Raw genomic sequence first — 26,342 nt, 5'->3', positions numbered from 1 at the left:
TTTTCGCAAAACTCTCGTTCAGAACATGTTCTACCATACGCATGTTCTATCATACGCATTTGGTTCTTGTTGATCATTATCAAAGAAAGCAGCAGTGTAAGTAACAACAAATAGCAGTCTCTTGCCATTGTTTCGCTAATGAGACGATTCCTCTTTTTTTTTAAGCGGCGGTAGCGCGCACAGAAGCAAGTCATGCCGCGAGCGGCGACAGGCCGTAAACACGCACTATCAAAATGCGACAAACAATGCATTACACAGTACAGTAATGCATTTTCAGTTTAGAGTGACGTAAACACCTACAACAAAGAAAACGGCACTTATCAGATCAAAGCAAAATAAGCAATCGATTCAAACCAGACGAAGCACGTGAAAATGGAAGGGTACCCGTATAAATACGGACGGAGCGCCTGATGCATAGCAATGGCTACCTGGTAAAGCTTAACTGCTAAGCTTACGACTCGAACCAAACTACTGTAGCTGTATCGTCTTTCATTCGACCTAAATTGTGTCTCATATTACAATGGACCAACTTTGTTTCGATTTGGAGGTGCGGCCTAAAACTTTTCTCTCCCCTTGAATTTCGAGTCTCAAATTTCAGGTGCGGCTTAGATTCGGGAATTTTTTTTTTTTTTTCTTTATTTCGAGTCTCATTTTTCAGGTGCGGCTTAGATTCGAGTGCGGCTTAGATTCGAGTAAATACGGTAAGTGCTGGATGACAAGTCAAATTCAAATACCCCTACATCCCAGGTGCTCCGCACTTTAAGGGGGGGCTGTGTAGGAAAAAGAGACTGATCAGTGAAGTGCACTGTTAGTTCTTTGGATGAATGCCTGATTTCTCTGGTTTGAGTTTTATACTTTGTTTTATGTTTCTTTTTTTAAAAAAAAATTATGTACTTCTGCCATTACTCCAAATAAAATAAATATCGGGTTTGATTTCTGACCTACAGTTATGTTTAATGTTTTCTCTACTATGCCCCAGGAGAAACTTTTTTCTATGCACAGTTGCAGTATTTCCATGTGTGACTGAATGAATGGTCAAACATGAGCATGTATCCACATTTTTGTGGCAGCAAAAGGATATTTTCATTGTTTTGATAGTTGCTGTTGTATGGCCTATTTACCAACTGACTAAGCTAATTTGAATAGTGATAGTAACAGTGGAATTAACGGAAGGAATGAACAAGCTATGTCTACAAATGGAAAAAATTGAACAATACAACTGTGCATGATAACAGAAAGGAATATATCTATATCTCTGAACAATTTATTCCTGTGAAGAAGCAATGTTTTGAAAGTTATATCATTGAGTCTTGAAGAGGCTAAAGAAGAAAAATTATGTTGGCCAGAATAAGAATTTCACAGTAATGGAGGTACAGCTGAAAGTTACTATTAGTTCGTTGTTTGAGGAAATTGAATGTATGTGTCATGTGCCTGCACATCTATTACACCCATAAGAGACAGATATTGCTGTAACAGAAAAGAGACTACAAGTAGTTTAGCCATCAAAATAATATACTGAACTCTTGAAAAGTGCTGAGAATGCATAAGTCAAAGAAATGAGGACTGAGAATTTTGAAAGACTTTTCCTACTCAAAATTAAATTTCGATCAGTGCTAGTAAGTAGCAGGAAGTTCATGAAGTAGGATGATTTTACAGCTGTCAGTGTGCACTGTATTGAAGTTTTCTATTAGTGACAAAATTTTAGAAAAAGTAACCCACAAAAAGAAAAGTGGAAAATATCCTGTGCCACATGTTATTATCTTTTCAATGAAATACCATCATGGCATTCCATTAAAATGCTAAAATATGGTTATGTTTATGATGCACCTGTGTATCTGATGTTCAGCAGAAGTCTCAATGCAGAGACAGAAAAATGTAAGGGTCCTGTATCCTCTCATGCTGTAAATTTTGATCTTCTTTAACATTTTGTTCAAGATTTTTTGTCTAGCGTTACCATAAGGTGGCGCGGGTCTCCCGCGTCGCTCCCCTATGCTCTGTAAAGAAGTATGGGACTCATCATCATCATCACCATAAACGAAGTATTATATTAATGCAGCTGCAACTGGTTAAGCAGTCAAAAATTAATCTTTTCGTACTGACAGTGCATCTTGTTTTATTATTGTTGTTGTCATGTGAGGTACATGTGGTGTAATGAGTCAAGTGGTCGGTTGGCTGCTCACATTAGATGTAGTCATGTTTTAGACATATTTATTTGTAGGTAATCAATGCTATGCCTAGTCTTATTATTTGCACCACATTTTCATCAAATCAGAAGTTTCAGTGGGAAGCAGTTAATTGGTACTGTGGCACATGGGATGTTACTAAATCAAGGCATAGTTAGAATTGGTTTGAGACAAATAAAAATTTTAACAATAAAACATTCAGGCTGTGATCCACCATTAACTGTTATCAGTTGAATACTTCATAGTCTGTTTCCTAAAATGGCAGCCAAAGAATACAATAATTACCTGACATTGTTGGCTGGAGAGTGATCAATTAATTCAATGTAAAGAAAGTGTCTGATATGATTTTTTTTTACTGCCTTGATCATATGTATGAACTCTGGATTTGACAGGACTAAGCTGCCATCTTCAGATCCACAGAGCAGAGGTTATGGTTATGAAATCATACTGTGCAATCAACCACATGTTGTTGTTGTTGTTGTTTTTTTTTTTACTACGAGGGCTATTCCGAAAGTAAGGTCCGATCGGTCACGAAATGGAAACGACTATGAAAATCCGATAAAGCTTTGCACAGATGTGTTGGGTAGTGTCTCTAGTATAACCCCAGTTAGCATCACGTCGCTCTTCTCATTTCTGAGCTCGCAGTGAGTGCGTAAAGATGTCTAGAAAATAGTGTCTGCCGCCAAGTACGGGGGCCTGGTGAGAAATTTCCCCTGAAGCTATGCAGCTAACATTACATAACTGTCGTGCTGTTTCGTCTTCAAGACAATTCTCAGCCGCATTCTGCAGGGGCAATGAAGATGCTCCTGCATCGTTTTCAAATGGAAATGTGAGATTACCCACAATACAGCCCGTAATTGTCTCCCTCTGAGTTTCAGCTCAGGTCACATGAACCGCTGGTTATGAAGACAACATTTCGGCACAAGACAACGAGCCGTAGGCCAGCGTAGAGAATTGGCGGAGAGCACTGGCGGCTGCCTTCTATAGCGAGGGTATGGGAAAGTTGGTACAACGCTACGATACACGTCTAAGTCGGGTCGGCGACTATGGAGATAAGTAGCTGCAAGGTGTATCTAACTGTTGCAAATAAAACATTTTTGATTTTTACCGTGGTTTCCATTTCGCGACCTATCGGACCTTACTTTCGGAATAGCCCTCGTATCTTATTGGACTCATAATAAAAAGAGAGTAGAATATTAAAAAATACAGCTACATTTTCTTGGCAAGATAGAGTCATTTAAGTGTGGCTGTTGGCAACAAACTCAGCCAATCCAGACACATGCAGCACTTCTCGATGTGCCACACTTGTAAGACTCTATCTTGGCATGAAAACACAGCTATATTTTGTAATGCTCTACTGTCTTTTATTATAAGTCCGTTACTGTGGTACTACAACAAATATGTGGTTTTTCATATAATGTGATTTCATAACCTACACTCTGTGGATCTGAAGATGGCAGCTTAATCCTTTCAGAACTAGTAATCCCAGTTTAAGAGATGTGCAAGTTTTCTGATCTGCCTTGTACATACTGTCTTTATTTAATGTGTTTTCAATGTGTGCAGTAATCAAAGAATTGCAGCAGCAAGAAAGGCATTCAAATTAAGAAATCCTCACGTGATGCAACACCCCCCATGAACTATGGACCTTGCTCTTGGTGGGGAGGCTTGCGTGCCTCAGCGATACAGATGGCCATACCGTAGGTGCAACCACAACGGAGGGGTATCTGTTGAGAGGCCAGACAAACATGTGGTTCCTGAAGAGGGGCAGCAGCCTTTTCAGTAGTTGCAGGGGCAACAGTCTGGATGATTGACTGATCTGGCCTTGTAACATTAACCAAAACGGCCTTGCTGTGCTGGTACTGCGAACGGCTGAAAGCAAAGGGAAACTACAGCCGTAAATTTTCCCGAGGACATGCAGCTTTACTGTATGATTAAATGATGATGGCGTCCTCTTGGGTAAAATATTCCGGAGGTAAAATAGTCCCCCATTTGGATCTCCGGGCGGGGACTACTCAAGAGGATGTCGTTATCAGGAGAAAGAAAACTGACGTTCTACGGATCGGAGCGTGGAATGTCAGAACCCTTAATCGGGCAGGTAGGTTAGAAAATTTAAAATGGGAAATGGATAGGTTAAAGTTAGATATAGTGGGAATTAGTGAAGTTCGGTGGCAGGAGGAACAAGACTTTAGGTCAGGTGATTACAGGGTTATAAATACAAAATCAAATAGGGGTAATGCAGAAGTAGGTTTAATAATGAATAAAAAAATAGGAGTGCGGGTTAGCTACTACAAACAGCATAGTGAATGCATTATTGTGGCCAAGATAGACACGAAGCCCACGCCTACTACAGTAGTACAAGTTTATATGCCAACTAGCTCTGCAGATGATGAAAAAATTGATGAAATGTATGACGAGATAAAAGAAATTATTCAGGTAGTGAAGGGAGACGAAAATTTAATAGTCATGGGTGACTGGAATTCGATGATAGGAAAAGGGAGAGAAGGGAACATAGTAGGTGAATATGGATTGGGGGGAAGAAATGAAAGAGGAAGCCGCATTGTAGAATTTTGCACAGAGCATAACTTAATCATAACTAACACTTGGTTCAAGAATCATAAAAGAAGGTTGTATACCTGGAAGAATCCTGGAGATACTAAAAGGTATCAGATAGATTACATAATGGTAAGACAGAGATTTAGGAACCAGGTTTTAAATTGTAAGACATTTCCAGGGGCAGATGTGGATTCTGACCACAATCTATTGGTTATGAACTGCAGATTGAAACTGAAGAAACTGCAAAAAGGTGGGAATTTAAGGAGATGGGACCTGGATAAACTGAAAAAACCAGAGGTTGTACAGAGTTTCAGGAAGAGCATAAGGGAACAATTGACAGGAATGGGGGAAAGAAATACAGTAGAAGAAGAATGGGTAGCTCTGAGGGATGAAGTAGTGAAGGCAGCAGAGGATCAAGTAGGTAAAAAGACGAGGGCTAATAGAAATCCTTGGGTAACAGAAGAAATATTGAATTTAATTGATGAAAGGAGAAAATATAAAAATGCAGTAAATGAAGCAGGCAAAAAGGAATACAAACGTCTCAAAAATGAGATTCACAGGAAGTGCAAAATGGCTAAGCAGGGATGGCTAGAGGACAAATGTAAGGATGTAGAGGCTTGTCTCACTAGGGGTAAGATAGATACTGCCTACAGGGAAATTAAAGAGGCCTTTGGAGAGAAGAGAACCACTTGTATGAATATCAAGAGCTCACATGAAAACCCAGTTCTAAGCAAAGAAGGGAAGGCAGAAAGGTGGAAGGAGTATATAGAGGGTCTATACAAGGGCGATGTACTTGAGGACAATATTATGGAAATGGAAGAGGATGTAGATGAAGATGAAATGGGAGATAAGAGTTTGACAGAGCACTGAAAGACCTGAGTCGAAACAAGGCCCCGGGAGTAGACAACATTCCATTAGGACTACTGATGGCCTTGGGAGAGCCAGTCATGACAAAACTCTACCATCTGGTGAGCAAGATGTATGAGACAGGCGAAATACCCTCAGACTTCAAGAAGAATATAGTAATTCCAATCCCAAAGAAAGCAGGTGTTGACAGATGTGAAAATTACCGAACTATCAGTTTAATAAGTCACAGCTGCTAAATACTAATGTGAATTCTTTACAGACGAATGGAAAAACTGGAAGAAGCGGACCTCGGGGAAGATCAGTTTGGATTCCGTAGAAATGTTGGAACACGTGAGGCAATACTAACCTTACGACTTATCTTAGAAGAAAGATTAAGGAAAGGCAAACCTACGTTTCTAGCATTTGTAGACTTAGAGAAAGCTTTTGACAACGTTAACTGGAATACTCTCTTTCAAATTCTGAAGGTGGCAGGGGTAAAATACAGGGAGCAAAAGGCTATTTACAATTTGTACAGAAACCAGATGGCAGTTATAAGAGTCGAGGGGCATGAAAGGGAAGCAGTGGTTGGGAAAGGAGTGAGACAGGGTTGTAGCCTCTCCCCGATGTTATTCAATCTGTATATTGAGCAAGCAGTAAAGGAAACAAAAGAAAAATTCTGAGTAGGTATTAAAATTCATGGAGAAGAAGTAAAAACTTTGAGGTTCGCCAATGACATTGTAATTCTGTCAGAGACAGCAAAGGACTTGGAAGAGCAGTTGAACGGAATGGACAGTGTGTTGAAAGGAGGATATAAGATGAACATCAACAAAAGCAAAGCGAGGATAATGGAATGTAGTCAAATTAAATCGGGTGATGCTGAGGGAATTAGATTAGGAAATGAGACACTTAAAGTAGTAAAGGAGTTTTGCTATTTAGGGAGTAAAATAACTGATGATGTTCGAAGTAGAGGGGATATAAAGTGTAGACTGGCAATGGCAAGGAAATCGTTTCTGAAGAAGAGAAATTTGTTAACATCGAGTATAGATTTAAGTGTCAGGAAGTCGTTTCTGAAAGTATTTGTATGGAGTGTAGCCATGTATGGAAGTGAAACATGGACGATAACTAGTTTGGACAAGAAGAGAATAGAAGCTTTCGAAATGTGGTGCTATAGAAGAATGCTGAAGATAAGGTGGGTAGATCACGTAACTAATGAGGAGGTATTGAATAGGATTGGGGAGAAGAGAAGTTTGTGGCACAACTTGACTAGAAGAAGGGATCGGTTGGTAGGACATGTTTTGAGGCATCAAGAGATCACAAATTTAGCATTGGAGGGCAGCGTGGAGGGTAAAAATCGTACAGGGAGACCAAGATGTGAATACACTAAGCAGATTCAAAAGGATGTAGGTTGCAGTAAGTACTGGGAGATGAAGAAGCTTGCACAGGATAGAGTAGCATGGACAGCTGCATCAAACCAGTCTCAGGACTGAAGACCACAACATCAACAACATGATACAACACTTATCCATTTGTGCATGAATGCTTTGGAAGGTAAGAATAAAGCATAAATACTTAATTCATACAGCTGCCTGAACATTTTCAGGTAGATTGTAATGCTGTGCCAAAAAGATATGTTGTAAAACGTACATATCTGCTGAAAGTGTAATTTAGTAAAACTCCTTTTTACTCCCCTAATTGAGATAGGCCCTTGTTCCACTGCACTCCTAAATCATATGTTCCATACTTTCAGTAATGTCCCTTTCCATAGTTAAAAAATAATGGTCAAGTATTTTATCACCCTTTTGTAGATCAAATTTATGGACATGTTCAAAATGGATCAGTCTCAGGATAGAGAGCTTACAATATTTCAGACAACATACTGACATCCAAATAAATGTCAGAAAGCATATTTCATCAACTCTTCAGCTTCAAAATGTATTATTGTCAGAAATGATATTAAACAAGATGAAACACAGTTAGCATGATGATGACCAGAAAGGAAAGCAAAATCTAACAGCCAAAAGAATGTTTGCCGAAACCTTATTCCTTGGAAACGTGTTACTATCTTCAAACAATAATTTATCCTTCCATCTGTTTATGGGAAAAAGTGCTTGAAACAAACAAGTTACAATGCAGCTCAAACATCTTTATAGTATTTAAATATATTTCTTGCCCAGTTAGATGGTGAGAGACAAATGATGTTCCATACAGATTGAAACCACTGAAATTTTTAGAACTGAATTTTACATGTCAAAGGCAATACATTTCCTAGTAGAGCAGCATTTAGCATACACTGAAATTGAGTTTGTGCCAACATCTTGACCTTGCAGATATGTACAAATGCAAACTGATTTTAACATTTAGTCTCAATAAATTACAGTTTGTTAACTCAGTTCCAGTAGTGTCACTAAATGTGATAAATTAGTAACACCTTCTTGAAGCAGAGAAGTATTTCATGGTGTTTTTTCATGTGTTGATGGTGAACTATTGTTCAGACACATCAGTGAAAAGGAAGGGCAGATTAGTACGGCTAAACATCCTGTTGATAACAAGATCATTTGGATTAATGTGTTGCAGTACATGTTGGTAAAAGCTAATCCTGTGGTTCACATATGTTAAAAATATATTTAGGGCAATACATCACATTTGCCATCAGAGTACTGCTCCAGAAGTGATGGAGGTATGTCAGTGGATAACTTTAACATGGGACAAAATTAGGTAGCCTACCTGATATGTATTCCATTACCTCTCAGCACCTAATTGTGTAGGAACCTACTGCCCAAACATCTTCATCGGTTTGTTTGTTTAGAGTACCCTTCTGGAAACCTGCACCATAAAGAGGATGTAGTATTAAACCACTCTCAAACTGTATCAGAATGATTTTAGAAAAAGTTCACTGATACGAGAATGCTTGTGTAAACACCCAAATCACCTGACCTAAATTCTATTCAACAAAACTTGGACGGAATTGAGCCAGATCTTCATACCTTGAACTCATCTTTTATAACTTTCCATTAGCTTTGTGTGGTGCTTTAGATGTGTTGCAGAGTACATACAATAACTCCTGTATTGTAAGATAAACGGGGTGCTAATTTACTGCAAGGATATGTGTTGCAATAATTGAGTTTGTGTTGTGTAAATAATAATACTGCTGCCATTTGGCTGTTATTTTATTTCCTTCAGGATACAATATTTGAATTTTGACTTTTTATCAATTTTCAAGTGATGCATTATTGTCTGTTCCAAATCTGTTATATTGCATGTTGTACTACATGTCAAGAATATCGTATTCATTATTTGACCATATAGGAACACCATGTTAATGCCAGTTATATGATATGTTAGTGTATGAAATGAATCATGTAGGTTGTCATCCTATATGTTGCTTTCACTTTGTACTGTGACAGTACCATATAAGTGGCATAAACATTTCTTCAGATGATAATTTGGCTGTATACCTTTCACCTCTTCTGAGTGAGCCATTCAGTGGCAGAGAACATTATGTGAACTTTATCTGCTGTTAATTGTTCGATCCTTGTTCGGATATTAACACAGCAATACGAGCTGCAGTGTAGTGACATTTTTGTGAGTTTATCAAAAAAAGTGCAGGATACCATGCTTTTTCCAGGCTGTATCCACTATCTATATTAATTACATCCTTTGTCAGACAAATTTCCACTACTCCCTCCAGCACCAAGCCCTGGAATGATGGGGCTTCTAATGCTTTAGATGACAAGAAGTGAAGTAGAGCTGGTTTGCCAACTTCACACGTTTCTCACATCAGCTGATCTTCGTCTCTGGATAGTCAGCCACGTCGATCTCCAAAACTTCTTCTCTGAGGAATAAAGCTCTCTCTCTCTCTCTCTCTCTCTCTCTCTCTCTATTCTTGAAATAAGTGGGTACTCGCAGAATACTTTTAGTTTAGTCTTGGTATATTTCAACTTCCACAAAGAACAAATTCACCATTTCTCACATAAATATTCGAAAGTATGCAAGTCAACCGATTTGTCTCACATTAGACTCGGCTAAATACATTTACAATAGTGTTGGTTTAACAACCACATCATTTATGAACATGTCTTGCTTCTAGCAAGTCAAACACATGTATTACTTAAAAGTCTAATCTCATTTCTTCATTTGTCCTTAACAATCGTCACAGTCACTAAACAAGCAAAGAATAGCACAGGCCCTTCTCTGCACATACACTGAATCTATGGATCATACAGCAGGTACTTGTTGGCTGCCGTTCGGCCGCCGCATCCACATTTAGCTCGTAACTGTTTTTAGACCTGCACACACAAACATGCAATGCGCGGTAGGTCAGATTCGTCTCTGTCACCCTTCTATTTAAAATATCGTGGGTTTGAGATGGAGGAAGGCCAAGTGGTTCTAGAATTTACATGGAAACTCTCGAAGCACTACAAGCTGATACTAGAATGTTGACATTGTCATACACTGTAGAATGGCTAGTGTCAGTGCAGTGCATTACCGCATTTGGCAACTAACAGAATTTGGATTTGGTTTCTGAAAAACAATATTGCTAGCACCTGAAGACCTCTGTGGAAGTATCCAACAGCTCACAGAACTGGGTTCTTGAGGTGGTCACACTCAGCCAATGTTTAGCTGACTTGAGCCTTATTTGCAGCAGAAAACTATTAGCTGATGCTCCATGATTAATATAAATGGTAGAGATCTGGGTGATGCTGAAGTGATGGCTTTAATTAAAGGATTGAACTTGGTACTTACAACAAAAGTTCTGCTAATGCCTGTCTTTGACAAATCCAGCCACTTTCTACAGGGTCAGCATGAGAAATAAGATTTGAAAGTTTCTGGGATATTATGAAATCTTGCCCACAAAGGAGTAATATATCTGTAATGGAGTGAGGTGCACTGCCTAAAATTCATGAGGTCAGATGTTGGTTCTTTCAGCTGACAAAGGTAATACAACTCTTCAGTTTCTCTTGACAACTATCATAATAAGCTGTATACAGAGAGGTCCAGACACTCTTTGGTAATTAATATCTTTGGACCCAAATGACATACCATTGCATTTTTGCATGGTAGCATAGTCCATTGTTCTCTCAACAGATCTTGGCATGTGTTTTCCAGAAAATTATAGTTCAGCAAAGAATGAAGTTAAGACTGTTTTTTGAGGAATGCAAAGCTATGTTGAAGTGGTACTGGTAGTACGAAAACATGACAGAAGTACAACAGCAGTGGTGTAATGTGTACAAAACACATACAACAATTTATCATATTCAAGATAAATTTGAAACTGACATTACTTTGCAAGACGTTCATAAGGAAAGGTCTGGACAACCACGAGTGTCAACAAGTCCAGCTTCCAGCACTGCTGTGTTGCAACATTTTAGAAGGTAACCTCAAAAATCTGTGAAACAGGGTGCACATGAAAGCTGGGTAAGGCAATCAAGCATATGATGAATTCTGAAGGGTGCAAAGTGGAAAGTATACATTCCAAGTTTGGTGCACACTGTGAACAAGGATGACCTGGATCAAAGGATGGAGTACTGTGAATGGTTTGAAGGCATGGTTTGTAAAGATAAATAGTTTGCAGGAATGGTTATCTGGTCTTACAAGGTGCAATTCAAATTGAATGATACTGTAAACTACCACAACTGCATGTACTGATCTCTTGTAAATCCTCATGTTGGTGAGGACAAACATTTTAATCTACCAGGTGTTGATGTGTGGTGTAGTCTGTCATCACGCGGTTTGATTGGCCCATTCTCACCGTAACTGGTGAGAAGTATCTTTGCATGCTGCAGAAACATTGGTTTTACTTGCCATCTGTGAGGTGTTTGGGAATGAAAGATTGTACCTACAACATGATGGCACTCCGCCTCACTACCACAGAGATGTCAGAGCCTGCTTGGATGAATATCTAACTGGGCAATGGATTGGTCAAAGAGGAGCTGTTGAGTGCCCAACACAGCCTCCAGACCTTACACCTCTTGATTTCTACCTTGGGGAGACCTTGAAAAATGTAGTTCATCAGTATCACTGAATGCAGGCTATGAGAAACCATTAAGGCATTCTGTGCTGCTATCACACTGGCAACTCTAATAGCCATAGTTCAGCCAACAGTTCAGCGATATCGACATTGTTTGGCTGCTAATTGGGGTTACTTTGAACACATAAAATAAGTTTCCCCTATGTAAGAATTGTAACAGTATGTCTTTTTTCTGGACCACTATGTAGTTTACTGTGTTACGGCACATATCAGAACACTCTATCAACCATATTATGAGAAAGACTGCTGCACTTCTGAATGCCTCTGCTTTCTTTCCAGAGGGAGTGAAAAGATTGAAACCAAGAGGTTTCATTCCTCTTAGGCCTAATGGACTCCATAAAATCATAAGAATGATGTTCCTATTTGACCAATAGTGAGTAACATTGGCTCACCAAATAATAACTTAGCCTCTTTATATACGTTACGCAGTTCTGTCAACTGTATTGGTAAACATAATCACTGACACTGATCAGTTCTGCCATATTAGTCAGTTATGGTGTGATATCCTTACTCACTAAGGGTCCTCCTTCAACATATTTATCTGTTAATGGCAAACGTTTTGATAAAAATGTTATAGGTTTATTCAAAAATGTTCAGATTTGATAATGAATTTATTAACACACTGCCATTGTCACTATGGGTGGCTAATTTATTTATGAAATATTTCAAAGAGAGGCACTGGACTCTACTAGTTTAAGACCTCCTGTATTTTGGAGATTTGTTGATTACATCTGTAGAGAGTGGTCCCCATGGGGAGTGTGAGTTACATCAAGTTTTGAAGTGTCTAAATTCCATTCATGGAAATACTCAGTTTACAGTGCAAGTCATAATGGAAAGGTGCCTTCCATTATTCAATGTTTAGGTTCATCGCATAGATGATGGCAGTATGGGAAATGCAGTTTGCTGCAGGCCAACTCATATGGACAAGTATGAGGGTAGTCTGAAAAGTTTCCAATATCAGCATGAAGATGGTAGTACTTGTCAACAAAAGTTGGGAAATCTGTTGCACATGCATAGTAGCTCCCAAAATTTCAGCCATTTTGGATGTGCAGTTATTTGACAGTTGTTTTAGGGAGTCAACATGAGTGTTTTTGCGAAAATGGAAACAATTGAGTACAGAGATGTTAGTATATTTTTGTTTTTGAAAGGTAGGCTTGCACAAATTGAGCACCAGTTGCATGCTATGTATGAGGACTCTGCACTGTGAAATTTTTGGCAGCTGAATTTAAAGGCGGCCATACAAGGAGGAGGGAAATGAGGAAACCTACCTGTTGATCCAAGAACCAACAATCCTAGAGAAGCTGAAGAGCAAAACAGTCCAGTCGGCAGGCCATGCAGCTCTAATATGCTAGAAGAAAGACAGATGAAGAAAGCACTCAAGGGGAAACCAAATGCCAAACACCCCATAGGGCAACCAAGGCAGTGTTGGATGGATGTCCTGATAAAGTTCCTGCCAGGCCTGGGGATTGAAGCCACCTGGAAGAACCAAGCACAAACAGAAAGGAATGGAGACAGTCTGTGGAAGCAGCATGTGGGTCTGCAAGACCTTTCATCACTGGATATGTGTGTACGTATGTACCAGTTTGGGTAATAATGAAAGTTTGGGATAGCCAAAAACTGTAACCATTGGTGACAACATTTCTCAAGTTCACCAAACGATGTTAGAGAAAAAGGAAGAAATACTATAGGAGCATAGTAAGTGACATTACTTGACGAGCTGAATGCAGAAATTTAAAAAAAAGGTAACATTTGCAGAAGAAAAAAAAATTTCACTAAGACAGTGCGCCGTATAACATTTCAGCGGTTGCCATGGTGAAAATCCATGAATTTCAGTGTCAGTTACTTGGCCACTCTTCTTACTCACCTGATCTAGTCCCAGGTGACCTTTTTTTTTTTTTTTTTTTTTTTTCCAGATAAAATTTGAGCTTGGAGGACAGAAATTTTCATCTAATGGTGCTCCTCAAGGCTGGTGTTTAGATAGTGCCCTGTACGTATGACATTTCATAAAGTCCAATAAGCAAGTTGTTGTTTGGCACTGCATTGACACTAGCCACTCTCTTCTGTATGACAATGTCAAAATTCTAGCATCAACCATTGTTCTGAGGCATGATGGTGAAGGAAGAAATAGAAATTTACTAGGCAAAGGATTTAATTATGAGAGATAATGATTTCAGGTGGGACAAAGCATAGAATTCAATACTTCCTTTGATCAACTTTCAAATATGTAGTTAATGTCCAGCTCTTACTGAACCATCTACATATCATCATATCAAGTTTCTAACCATAAATTCATATTTTTGCTGCCAAATGTCATTTCTGGCCCTTGTGTGTTTGCAACCACTTGTGCAGTGGCATGGCCTTGGGTTTAAAAGGATGTATGTAAGTGCTGCAACTCCAGTCTATCATGTCACTTGGTAGATTGCCAAAGGTGGAAGTGTCAGTTGAAGAAATAGAGTTTTTGCATCTACATGCTCAAAATCAAATTGTTTGTTTCCAGAATGAATCTTTAATTCTATAACAGAAAGAATGCAATAATGTAATACTGTGAAAGTTTAAAAGTATGTACTGAGTAAATACTTGAATTAGACCCTAGTTTCTCATGGGAAATCTCAGGAAAGAGATGCTTGTAATCCGAAGCTCTTAAATTAGGCTTTGTGAGAGGAGGGTCACTGGCTAATATATTTACACAATCAAGTCACATTAATGTGACCACCACCTCTGTTCAACATCAGCATGCAATAACCATTCACAGATAGCAGGTGGCAGCACTATCAGTGAAGGATATATAAAGTTCGTTGACTGGAGGGGCTGTAGAAAATTATGCAGTCATTGTCATAATATGAAAAAGGAGTGATTTATATTACATCCAAATGGGCACGATCATTGGCTTTTGGGCCGAGGATGTAAGCATTTCAAAATGGCTAAGTTTGTAAACTATTTACGTGCTGCCATGCTTAAAGCATACCATGCATGACAAAATGAGGCTATCTACAACTGGTGCCCAGACAACTGCGGTGCACCAGGGGGCCATAGATGACAGAGGCAACGACAGCTGCAAAGATAGGTACTGGCAAATAGACATGCAACTGACCATACAGATGAACCTAGGGGCTGCCAACAGTGTTTCCTCAATGGCCATATAGTAAATGTTGCTGTCTATAGTACTCCACAGCAGATACCTGGTTCAAGCATCCATGCCGACTGCTGTTCATTGGTGTTGAAGGATGGAATTTGCATGGCAGTATGACAGCTGAATATCCACTGAATGGTGACCGGTGGCCTTTTCCAATGAATCACATTCATTGTCCATCAGGTGGCTCTTGCTGTGTATGGCATGAAACGTCTTAAGGCAAACAAGAAGGGAGCATTATGATATGGAGAATGTAATTTGTGACATTCCCTGGGTGATCATATCATTCTGGAAGGCGCAATCAATTAACACAAGTAAGCATCTATCCTTGGGGACTATGTTTACTCCTACATGCAATTTCAAACAATGGAAACCCAGGGTTGGAGCGTCAACAATATAAAGAAAAGGGTAGATTACTACTCACCATAAAGATGACATGTTAAGTTACAGACAGACACAATGAAAAGACTATTACACATGTAGATTTTCGTGAAAGTCTTCTTCAAAAAAGAAAGTGCACACAGATTCAAATAAGCAAGTATAGTTCACATACACATGACTGCCATCTCCAGCAGTTCAGACTGGAATGCTGGTCTGAGCTGCCAGAGATGGCAGTCATGTGTGTGAGGTGTGCCTGCTTTGTATGAACGTGTGTTGGCATTGAAGGTTCTGGTTTATCTCTTGCTACTTAGTATGTCCAGGTTCCCCCAACATATCTTAGTGGTGTATTATACTGCAAAACTGATAATTTGCTTTGACACTGCAGTACTTGGAGAAGTAGCTATACGCATGTCTGGATCCCTTCTGTGACCTTTTTTTCAAATGCTTTGGTTCAGTTTCCCTCCTAAAATGTGTATACGTGCTTTAGTTCTGGAAATAAAAGATATGAAATAAATGTGTTACATTTAGTTTATCTGTTTCTCCTTTTGTAAGTGGAGATATGCTCACACGATTGTGAGAGAAATCTTTCTGGAAATGATTATTATTTGTGGCAGTATAATGAAAAATATCCTCATTTCTTGAATAAGTTTATAGTTTTAAAGTGACTTGTAACAATGTTACTTATCTGTTTCACTAGTTCAAGTAGTTTTCATCAACAGAAGGTCCGAATGGCCATGGCTCAGCTGTTATATCATCATTGAGGTCTTTTGACCGAGAAGAACAAAAAGAGTACTTTGTACCTATACTAGTGACAGATGCTGGCCACCCTCAGCTCTCTGGAACAGCAACTGTGAGAATTGTTATTGGTGATATCAATGATAACAAAATGGGACCTGGAAATAAAAATGTGTTGGTTTATAAATATCAGGTAAGGGAAAACTTGAATGATGTGAGAGCTAGAAATTTACATAGTTGGATTTGCTTAATAAAACTGTACACTAGTATGATAAATTTAGGTTTAGACAAATCCAGTTGATAATGGTTAAGCACATATTTGACAAAGGTTGCACTTTAATTCTATGGCTGTTTTAACACTTTGATTATACCTATAATAGTCCATGTATTATATGAACTGAATTAGCTTTGTAACTTTGTTTGACGTTGCATTTTTAAATTTGAGTGATTCATCTCCATTTGCTGTCTTTTGTGACTGATTAGCCCAAAACATTATGACCACTGCCCACTGGGAGACTGAATACCTCCCAGTTACATTGTGGGAACAAGATGCAGTGAGGAAAGTATATAAGCACAGCAGAGATGAATGGGGAATCATTTTATTGATAATGCACACTGAAAATGGAAAAATCCACTGTGATAAGTTGCTTTGACAAAAGACAAATTGTTACAGTCCAGTGTTTGGAAATGAACATCTCAGAGACAATGAAACTATTCAACTGCTCACTTGCTACTGTTGTGAGCATTTAAGGAAACTGGTTGAAGAATGGTGAAAGCATGAGTAGGCAACAAGGTGTTGGACATCTATGCCTCATCACAAAAAATGGATTTTGGAGGTTTTCCCATTCTCTTAAACAGGATATGTTGTGATCTGTGGCATGTATAATGACAGAGTACAATGCTGATGTAGGCACAAGTGCCCTTGCTACAAGATTTGCCTGACCTGAATCTGGAGCACTGTTGGGTGTCAGCTCCTCACCCACCCATCACCGGCCCATACTTTACCAGAAGTGCATGGCCTATATGTAGCTGTTTGTTGCCACATATCTCTGTAAGCCTACCAAGGTCTTGTCCAATCCATGCCATGCAAAACTGCTATGGTATTGCATTCCAAAGATTAACCAACATGCTGTTAGGCTGTTTCAGCTCATTATTGTGTGTGTAATGATCTGTACCCATCATATCATATCAAAGATAGCCAACTTGTCCTACGTACAAAAAATATATATAAGAAAAGAGTGCCAATAAATCAGTATACTATTAGCCAATCTTTGCCATCTTTAAACAGGATTTTATTTTGCTAGCTCTGGCTATAGAGAGAGAAAGATCATAACTGATTCCATCGCAAATTGCTTGTAGCAAAAGCAACTTCAGTAGTCAGCCACAAACTTATCCCTTGTGTGTACAGATTGTAGAGCCAAAACAGCAAATGCAACTTTAATAAACAGCCACAAATAGTTCTGTTATTTGCATAGGGTGTAGAGCCATAGTTAGCAAAAAAGAAATCAGTGAAGAGGTGGCAAAGATGTAAGCTGATAGTATGGTGATTCTTTTCCATTTTTGTAAATAGGTATATGATATTAGACAAATGAAGTTATCCATACTAAAAATGAAATGATCATTTGGAATTATTGGTCAGGAGAACCTATCTGGCGTAGTAAGTCACCTAGTGCAACTCCTTCCGTTTGACACCACTTTGGTGACTTGCACATAAAGATGATGAGCTGAAATGATGAGGACAATGCAAAGAACCAGTCCCTGCATGGAGAAAATCTCTAACATCGTTAGAAATTTAACTGGGGACTGCAGGACCTAAAGGCAGAAACACTGATTTACACACATGAGGAGTGGGCATCGGTGATATGATATGATGAGTATGAGTCTCCTGATGACATTCCCGAGTTCAAGTCTTGATCCAGCACACAGTTTTAATCTGCCAGGAAGTTTCATTATATTTTCTTAACTGAGTAGGTACTTGTATGCAACTACTTTACACACACAAGATAACAACGGAAATTTTTACTGATAAAACAAAAAATATGCACAAAGTATTTAAAATATGAGGCTGAAAATTATAAAATATTATAGACTTAATGTGAAGCACACCAAAAGAATTGTGTAAAGCCCCATACTGGTTTTAGAGTAATGTTGATTCATGAATGCTGACTTCTTTAGTTTGCTGTCATATTGGTTTGGTATTGGACCTGATCTTGACAGTTAGCAGATAGCTTTACTCCCAAGATATAAGTATCACAATAATAAAGTTCCAAACCATCTGCCTGAGTGACAGGTGCCCAATCAAATTCCTACTCTCATCACTCCACAGTAACATACAAAAATGATGAGAAAAGTCTGTTGAAATTAGAATAGATTTACTAGACATTGTATTTATTAAGTTTTAAGTTCATAGAAAACATCCATATAATGTGTGAAGCTCATTCACATTTCACTAACATTCCCACAATTCCACAACTCCTCTTGAGTTAACCCATTGCTTTTCTGTGACAGTCAGCTCACCATAAAACACTATAGGCAGTTTCATTTCATACAAAACTGATGTGAATCAACAACTATTAAAGTTCCACATACTTTCCGCACTCACCAGTGATTCATTCTGCAGACTTCCTCCAATCAGCAGACATGCACCAAATCAGCAAGCACCAAAATACTCACACACTTCAGTTATGGGGCATTCCTGTACCACCTACGGGCTCTAGTCCAGCAGATATGAGTAATGGCAAGATTCAATATGTAGGAACTGTACTAATATCTATACGCTTACAATAGTCAGAGATCTTTTAAAAGCTTGTTCACATGTTAAGAATATTATTAATACAAGTGTTACAACTATTATTTAATTAGATAGTAATTAAAATTGACTTCCGCAAAACAAAAGCATAAATCATAAACACTCAGTTTATCAAATTTGCACCAGAGACTAGTTCTTCTTTTTTGGGATGTCATAACTTACAGCCCTTGGAGTAACAGCTGAGAGAACACAAAGAAGGAAATAAAATGAGCATACTGCAGATATGAAATGAAAGCGTGGTAATAAGTTGTAACAAGGGATATTATCACATCAAACATTATCACAAGTGGCACATTGACATTGACTTCTGCTGACAAGAATTGTAATAACTGTGGATGAAACCTGTATCACTGTCTTTGTAACTCCTGTGTATTCAGTAAGGGAGAGACAAGGCTGCTGAGGAACTGACCAAATGCATCCTGCATGCTGGGACATTACATTACATTAATACCTGTTCCGTAGATCATGAATACAATATTTCGTATATATTACATTACTAGCCATTTCATTTCCTGTTGCTCTGAGTGTTAATGTGCTCTTTGCATAAGTTAATCATGAGAAAGGATTTCTTAATAATTTAAAGAGGTCAGATATCCTGATATTTCAGATATTTCATTGTCCCATATGGTATTATAAAGAGCTTGTGTATTGTCCACTGAAATTTAATCCAGTTAAGCAAAAGTTGTATATTGTTCCTATTCAAGGTACTATGTGAATGCAGTACCTCCCTGGATTATGACAGTGATTGTCAAAAATGGATGACTCAGAAACTTCAGCAACAATCATCTTTTATTGTGATTGGCATTAGCTTCCTTTTTGTCAAATATTTTCAGTTTTTCATTAGTTTCATATTTTCTATCATTCTATATATGAGGCATTTGGGACTAGATAATGGTAAGCCACAGTGAGTAAATCTTTACAGGAGAGACATATGAAGGTTTAAAAAATTTCATAAATCAGGTGATTGACATAATAAGTATATTTATTGGTAGATAGACACAATAAAAAACACACAAACACACACACAAATTTCAAGCTTTCACAACCCAAGGTTGCTTCATCAGGAAAGAGGGAAGGAGAGGGAAAGACGAAAGGACGTGGGTTTTAAGGGAGAGGGTAAGGAGTCATTCCAATCCCGGGAGCGGGAAGACTTATCTTAGGGGGAAAAAGGACAGGTATACACTCACACATACACATATCCATCCACACATATACAGACAAAGGCAGACATATGTAAATGCAAAGAGGTTGGGCAGAGATGTCAGTTGAGGCGGAAGTACAGAGGCAAAGATGTTGTTGAATGACAGGTGATGTAGAAGGGGCAGCAACTTGAAATTAGTGGAGGTTGAGACCTGGTGGGTAATGGGAAGAGAGAATATATTGAAGGGCAAGTTCCCATCCCCGGAGTTCTGATAGGCTGGTGTCAGTGGGAAGTATCCAGATAACCCGTATGGTGTAACACTGTGCCAAGATGTGCTGGCCTTGCACCAAGGCATGTTTAGCCACAGGGTGATCCTCATTACTAACAAACACTGTCTGCCTGTGTCCGTTCATGCAAATGGACAGTTTGTTGCTGGTCATTCCCCTGTCCTTTTTCCCCCTAAGTCTTTCCACTCCCGGGATTGGAATGACTCCTTACCCTCTCCCTTAAAACCCACATCCTTTCGTCTTTCCCTCTCCTTCCCTCTTTCCTGATGAAGCAACCTTGGGTTGCGAAAGCTTGAAATTTGTGTGTGTGTTTGTGTGTTTTTTATTGTGTGTATCTACCAGTACTTTCTCGTTTAGTATGTCACGGCATCTTTGTTTTATATATATGAGGGCAGTTCAATAAGTAATGCAACACATTTTTTTTCTGAAACAGGGGTTGTTTTATTCAGCATTGAAATACACCAGGTTATTCCCCAATCTTTTAGCTACACAACACAATTTTTCAACGTAATCTCCATTCAATGCTACGCCCTTACGCCACCTTGAAATGAGGGCCTGTATGCCTGCACGGTACCATTCCACTGGTCGATGTCGGAGCCAACGTCGTACTGCATCAATAACTTCTTCATCATCCACGTAGTGCCTCCCACGGAATGCGTCCTTCATTGGGCCAAACATATGGAAATCCGACGGTGCGAGATTGGGGCTGTAGGGTGCATGAGGAAGAACAGTCCACTGAAGTTTTGTGAACTCCTCTCGGGTGCGAAGACTTGTGTGAGGTCTTGCGTTGTCATGAAGAAGGAGAAGTTCGTTCAGATTTTTGTGCCTACGAACACGCTGAAGTCGTTTCTTCAATTTCTGAAGAGTAGCACAATACACTTCAGAGGTGATCGTTTGACCATGGGGAAGGACATCGAACAGAATAACCCCTTCAGCGTCCCAGAAGACTGTAACCATGACTTTACCAGCTGAGGGTATGGCTTTAAACTTTTTCTTGGTAGGGGAGTGGGTGTGGCGCCACTCCATTGATTGCCGTTTTGTTTCAGGTTCGAAGTGATGAACCCATGTTTCATCGCCTGTAACAATCTTTGACAAGAAATTGTCACCCTCAGCCACATGACGAGCAAGCAATTCCGCACAGATGGTTCTCCTTTGCTCTTTATGGTGTTCGGTTAGACAACGAGGGACCCAGCGGGAACAAACCTTTGAATATCCCAACTGGTGAACAATTGTGACAGCACTACCAACAGAGATGTCAAGTTGAGCACTGAGTTGTTTGATGGTGATCCGTCGATCATCTCGAACGAGTGTGTTCGCACGCTCCGCCATTGCAGGAGTCACAGCTGTGCACGGCCGGCCCGCACGCGGGAGATCAGACAGTCTTGCTTGACCTTGCGGCGATGATGACACACGCTTTGCCCAACGACTCACCATGCTTTTGTCCACTGCCAGATCACCGTAGACATTCTGCAAGCGCCTATGAATATCTGAGATGCCCTGGTTTTCCGCCAAAAGAAACTCGATCACTGCCCGTTGTTTGCAACGCACATCCGTTACAGACGCCATTTTAACAGCTCCGTACAGCGCTGCCACCTGTCGGAAGTCAATGAAACTATTCGAGGCAAAGCGGGAATGTTTGAAAATATTCCACAAGAAATTTCCGGTTTTTTCAACCAAAATTGGCCGAGAAAAAAAATGTGTTGCATTACTTATTGAACTGCCCTCGTATAATAGAGGGAAATATTCCACGTAGGAAAAATATATCTAAAAACAAAGATGATGTGACTTACCAAATGAAAGTGCTGGCAGGTCGACAGACACACAAACATACACACAAAATTCAAGCTTTCGCAACAAACTGTTGCGTCATCAGGAAAGAGGGAAGGAGAGGGAAAGACGAAAGGATGTGGGTTTTAAGGGAGAAGGTAAGAAGTCATTCCAATCCTGGGAGCGGAAAGACTTACCTTAGGGGGAAAAAAGGATGGGTATACACTCACACACACACACACATATCCATCCACACATATACAGACACAAGCAGACATATTTAAAGACAAAGAGTTTGGGCAGAGATGTCAGTCGAGGCGGAAGTGTAGAGGCTAAGATGTTGTTGAATGACAGTTGAGGTATGAGTGACGGCAACTTGAAATTAGCGGAGATTGAGGCCTGGTGGGTAACGGGAAGATAGGATATATTGAAGAGCAAGTTCCCATCTCTGGAGTTCGGATAGGTTGGTGTTGGTGGGAAGTATCCAGATAACCCGGACGGTGTAACACTGTGCCAAGATGTGCTGGCTGTGCACCAAGGCATGTTTAGCCACAGGGTGATCCTCATTACCAACAAACACTGTCTGCCTGTGTCCATTCATGCGAATGGACAGTTTGTTGCTGGTCATTCCCACATAGAATGCATCACAGTGTAGGCAGGTCAGTTGGTAAATCACGTGGGTGCTTTCACACGTGGCTCTGCCTTTGATCGTGTACACCTTCCGGGTTACAGGACTTGAGTAAGTGGTGGTGTGAGGGTGCATGGGACAGGTTTCACACCGGGGGCGGTTACAAGGATAGGAGCCAGAGGGTAGGGAAGGTGGTTTGGGTATTTCATAGGGATGAACTAACAGGTTACGAAGGTTAGGTGGACGGTGGAAAGACACTCTTGGTGGAGTGGGGAGGATTTCATGAAGGATGGATCTCATTTCAGGGCAGGATTTGAGGAAGTCGTATCCCTGCTGGAAAGTGACAGGATACTTTCCGGGACTGGACCAGACTCTGAATGTGGCTCTCCAGCAGGGATACGACACAAGCAGACACATTTAAATGTGTCTGCTTGTGTCTGTATATGTGTGGATGGATATGTGTGTGTGTGCGAGTGTATACCTGTCCTTTTTTCCCCCTAAGGTAAGTCTTTCCGCTCCCGGGATTGGAATGACTCCTTACCCTCTCCCTTAAAACCCACATCCTTTCATCTTTCCCTCTCCTTCCCTCTTTCCTGATGAGGCAACAGTTTGTTGCGAACGCTTGAATTTTGTGTGTATGTTTGTGTTTGTTTGTGTGTCTGTCGACCTGCCAGGACTTTCATTTGGTAAGTCACATCATCTTTGTTTTTAGATATATATATATATATATATATATATATATAAAACTTGGAATGTTTCCCTCTATTATATAAGTATATTTATTGTATTATAAAGTATTACGTGCCATAAGGTATCCTTTTCAGGTGAAACAGAACTTGTTTAACTACTGCATATAGTGAAAAAAACAATAAAAAGTACAGGGAATACATATAATTTTGTGGCTTATCATTGTATCACACCAAAGGTTCAGTGCCATCATTTGGCATCACTGATGGCAATTCATGTTCATCAACCTGCTGTATGGTTCCATGATGTACCACATGTATATAGGGAAGCAGATCGATTATGTCAGACACTTTCTTGTGCCTGGGATATTTTGGTGTTAAGGTAATAATCCATTATATCTGTGTATGATAGCCACACTCTTTGACATTAATTTTACCAGAGTCTCCGTGAATAATGTGCTTCAGAAAAATTGAATCAGTGCTTTGGACAAAAAATTTAAACATTATTGCTCCTGAAAAGTTAATAGAATGTCTGCCCATTGCTTGCTGTATTTCTTTTTGTCATGTTAGGAGTTAAGTCTTACTTCGTACAAAAGAAAAAATGCAAAAGTTACTAACAACGTGAACCTATTAAACTAAACTGAGCATTACAGCAGTTTAAAGCTATATAACAGCAAGCCATAATAATCCCCATAGCAATTGCCTGGTGGTGCCCATCACAAGTATAAGAATCATTTACAGTTAATAGGCTCCAAATAAATGTGTTAAAAATTGTTTCATAGTCATTTAATATTAGTATTATTTAAGAGTACTACATGTACTGCACTGTCATAAGCCACATAATCACATGCTGTAATATCATGCCACATAATTACATGTTGTTGATGCCAACCTCTGATGATGATACAGTATCACATCAACTGAACTAACCACACACATCTACAATGCTAGCATCACACTCTTATTGGTCCCACGATGCATTTTTTCATCTGAAGAAGTCGCACTGTTTCCTCTGCAATACACCATCTTGCTCAGCTTACCTTACTAAAGCACAAAAAAATGACATACTGTGTCTTGGAGCAATACTTACCAATAGAGTGTGTGCTGCCATCTCTTTGTTTCTTTAAATACTAATCCATCAGTGTCTTGCCATCCTCTTGTGGATAAGGAAAGTGCAAAACTCTCAGTAGTGCTCATTGTGTGGCTTACAATTATCTAGCTCTGAGTGCCTCATAATATAATACTGGTAAATATGTCAGTTGATTGTGGTTAATAGTGATAATGATTACAGACCTTAATATTTTTAAAGGAGACAAAAGTGGTACTCTACTTTAAAGGAAAAAATAATTGTGATCTTTTGGATTTAACGACTTATTTCCGTAGCTGGAGGGAGTGGTTAAACACGTAATACTAAAGAACTACGAGTCCCATAGTGCTCGGAGCCATTTGAACTAAAGAACTACACAGGCTGTGACACTCATTTTTCTCCCTTGGGAATTTTTCTGGTTCATTTCTATCATAAGCTTCCTAAGGAAATTTCTACATACATATGTGTACCAGTATCTGACTTCCTATAGTTCTGTCTCTCCATATTTAATGAGTTGTCTTTTTGCTTTTGGCTTCAGTTTTTAGTGCTGTCGTCGGATTTTTTTTTTTTCTTATTGTTATGAACTTATTTATAAATCTTGCAAAACTTTTAAGCTACTTTATAATGTTAAAGCCATTTTATTTTGAAGAGCTTATTTTGTTTATTCTACATCCGTCTCAGCATTGTTGATCATGTACTGTTCTCAAATACATCCTTAAAGTAACAATCTTGGAGTTGCTTCACTTTATTGCAAACAATTTTATGTTTCTTGTTGAGGAAGCCAGGCAATTTGGTGAACAGCTGTTTTTACTATTGTTAGAGGCAGCCATTTCTAGCATATGAATATTTTATCTTTGTGTGAAACAAATATTCAAAACAGAATATCAGTCATAGATTGAACAATTTATAAATTATTCTTTTTAACATTAAATAGTGAGATAACTCATATATTTGCATGTATACTTTTGTGCATGTTAATGTATTTCCACACTGATATAAAGGATCAAACTCCAGAAACAGATATTGGGAGAATATATGTTGAAGATCCAGATGACTGGGATTTAAGAGATAAAACATTTTATTGGAGGACATACGAACATCATAGATTCAAAATTGATGAAGACACTGGGATGATTACAATGAAGCATAATACACCTGATGGAATGTAAGTCTTTTAGCCTTATATTCTATATATTTCTGTAAAATTACGTGTGAAAAGTAAATCTTAGCCTTACATTGTTCTATATAGCTCTGTGAAACAGTATGTGAGATGCAGTTGTGTAGAGTTTGCTGCCATTTATTATATTCTATCGAAATAATTTTCAGCTATAAGCTGGATTTCAGAGTATGTGATCACATGCACTTGCAGAACAATGTGACAGCAAGTGTGACTGTCACAGTTAAAACTATTCCATATGACAGAGTAATTAATTCAGCATCAGTACGATTTCATGGAATATCAGATGAAGATTTTGTAAGAGAATTGAATGAAACAGTAAGTTAAAAAGTCACAGGAGTAGATTACGAAAAAGTGGCATGTTATGTTGTTCGCCCTGGGTTAGATATTTCACTTTCTGTGCAACTTTAATTTCAGGATAACAGAGTGGAACGCTTTAGAAGCTACGTTGCAGAAATACTCAACACTGGAAAGAAAAATGTGGACATTTTCAGTGTAAAGCAGCACAGCTGGCACCCCCCTGTACTTGACATTTTCTTTTCTGTTGCTGCTTCAAGACATCAAAGACATGAAACAGTAAATGGACTTTTGCAGATACATAAAGAAGAGGTATGTATGTTTAGTGTGCTTCTACTAACTTCCATATGTTTTAAATGCCCTGTAGATTTCCATAAATAGATCATTGTTTTGAATTTATATTTAATTCCAGCTTTCTTAGAACATTCACTAGTGAAATTTTGTGCTGTAATCTGATTCACAAATAATAGTTTCTAGTACAAACAGATGGTTAACAAATCAGTTAAAAGATAGCAGATGGGCCAGCCAGAACTTACCTTAGCTCTGTACAGCCAATAGGCTCACAGAAATTGACAAAAATGAATAAAATCTACATTATGCAAACTTA

The 26,342-nt window shown here is 38.9% G+C and overlaps 1 protein-coding gene across 1 annotated transcript in view; it reads left to right on the top strand.

Annotated features, from left to right (window-relative positions):
• The window catches only part of LOC126195668 (neural-cadherin-like), a 50,698-nt gene that overhangs the window by 21,016 nt on the left and 3,340 nt on the right, over positions 1-26,342 (top strand). The window contains exons 5-8 of the mRNA XM_049934294.1: positions 15,841-16,049; positions 25,263-25,426; positions 25,588-25,756; positions 25,856-26,047. Of these exons, the coding sequence (XP_049790251.1) occupies positions 15,841-16,049; positions 25,263-25,426; positions 25,588-25,756; positions 25,856-26,047 (734 nt within the window). The remainder of the gene's footprint in view (positions 1-15,840; positions 16,050-25,262; positions 25,427-25,587; positions 25,757-25,855; positions 26,048-26,342) is intronic.

This window comes from Schistocerca nitens, chromosome 7 (assembly GCF_023898315.1).
Source record: "Schistocerca nitens isolate TAMUIC-IGC-003100 chromosome 7, iqSchNite1.1, whole genome shotgun sequence".
Classification (NCBI taxonomy): domain Eukaryota; kingdom Metazoa; phylum Arthropoda; class Insecta; order Orthoptera; family Acrididae; genus Schistocerca; species Schistocerca nitens.
Note: the sequence above shows the minus strand (reverse complement) of the source record. Positions and strands in the feature narration are given on the sequence as shown.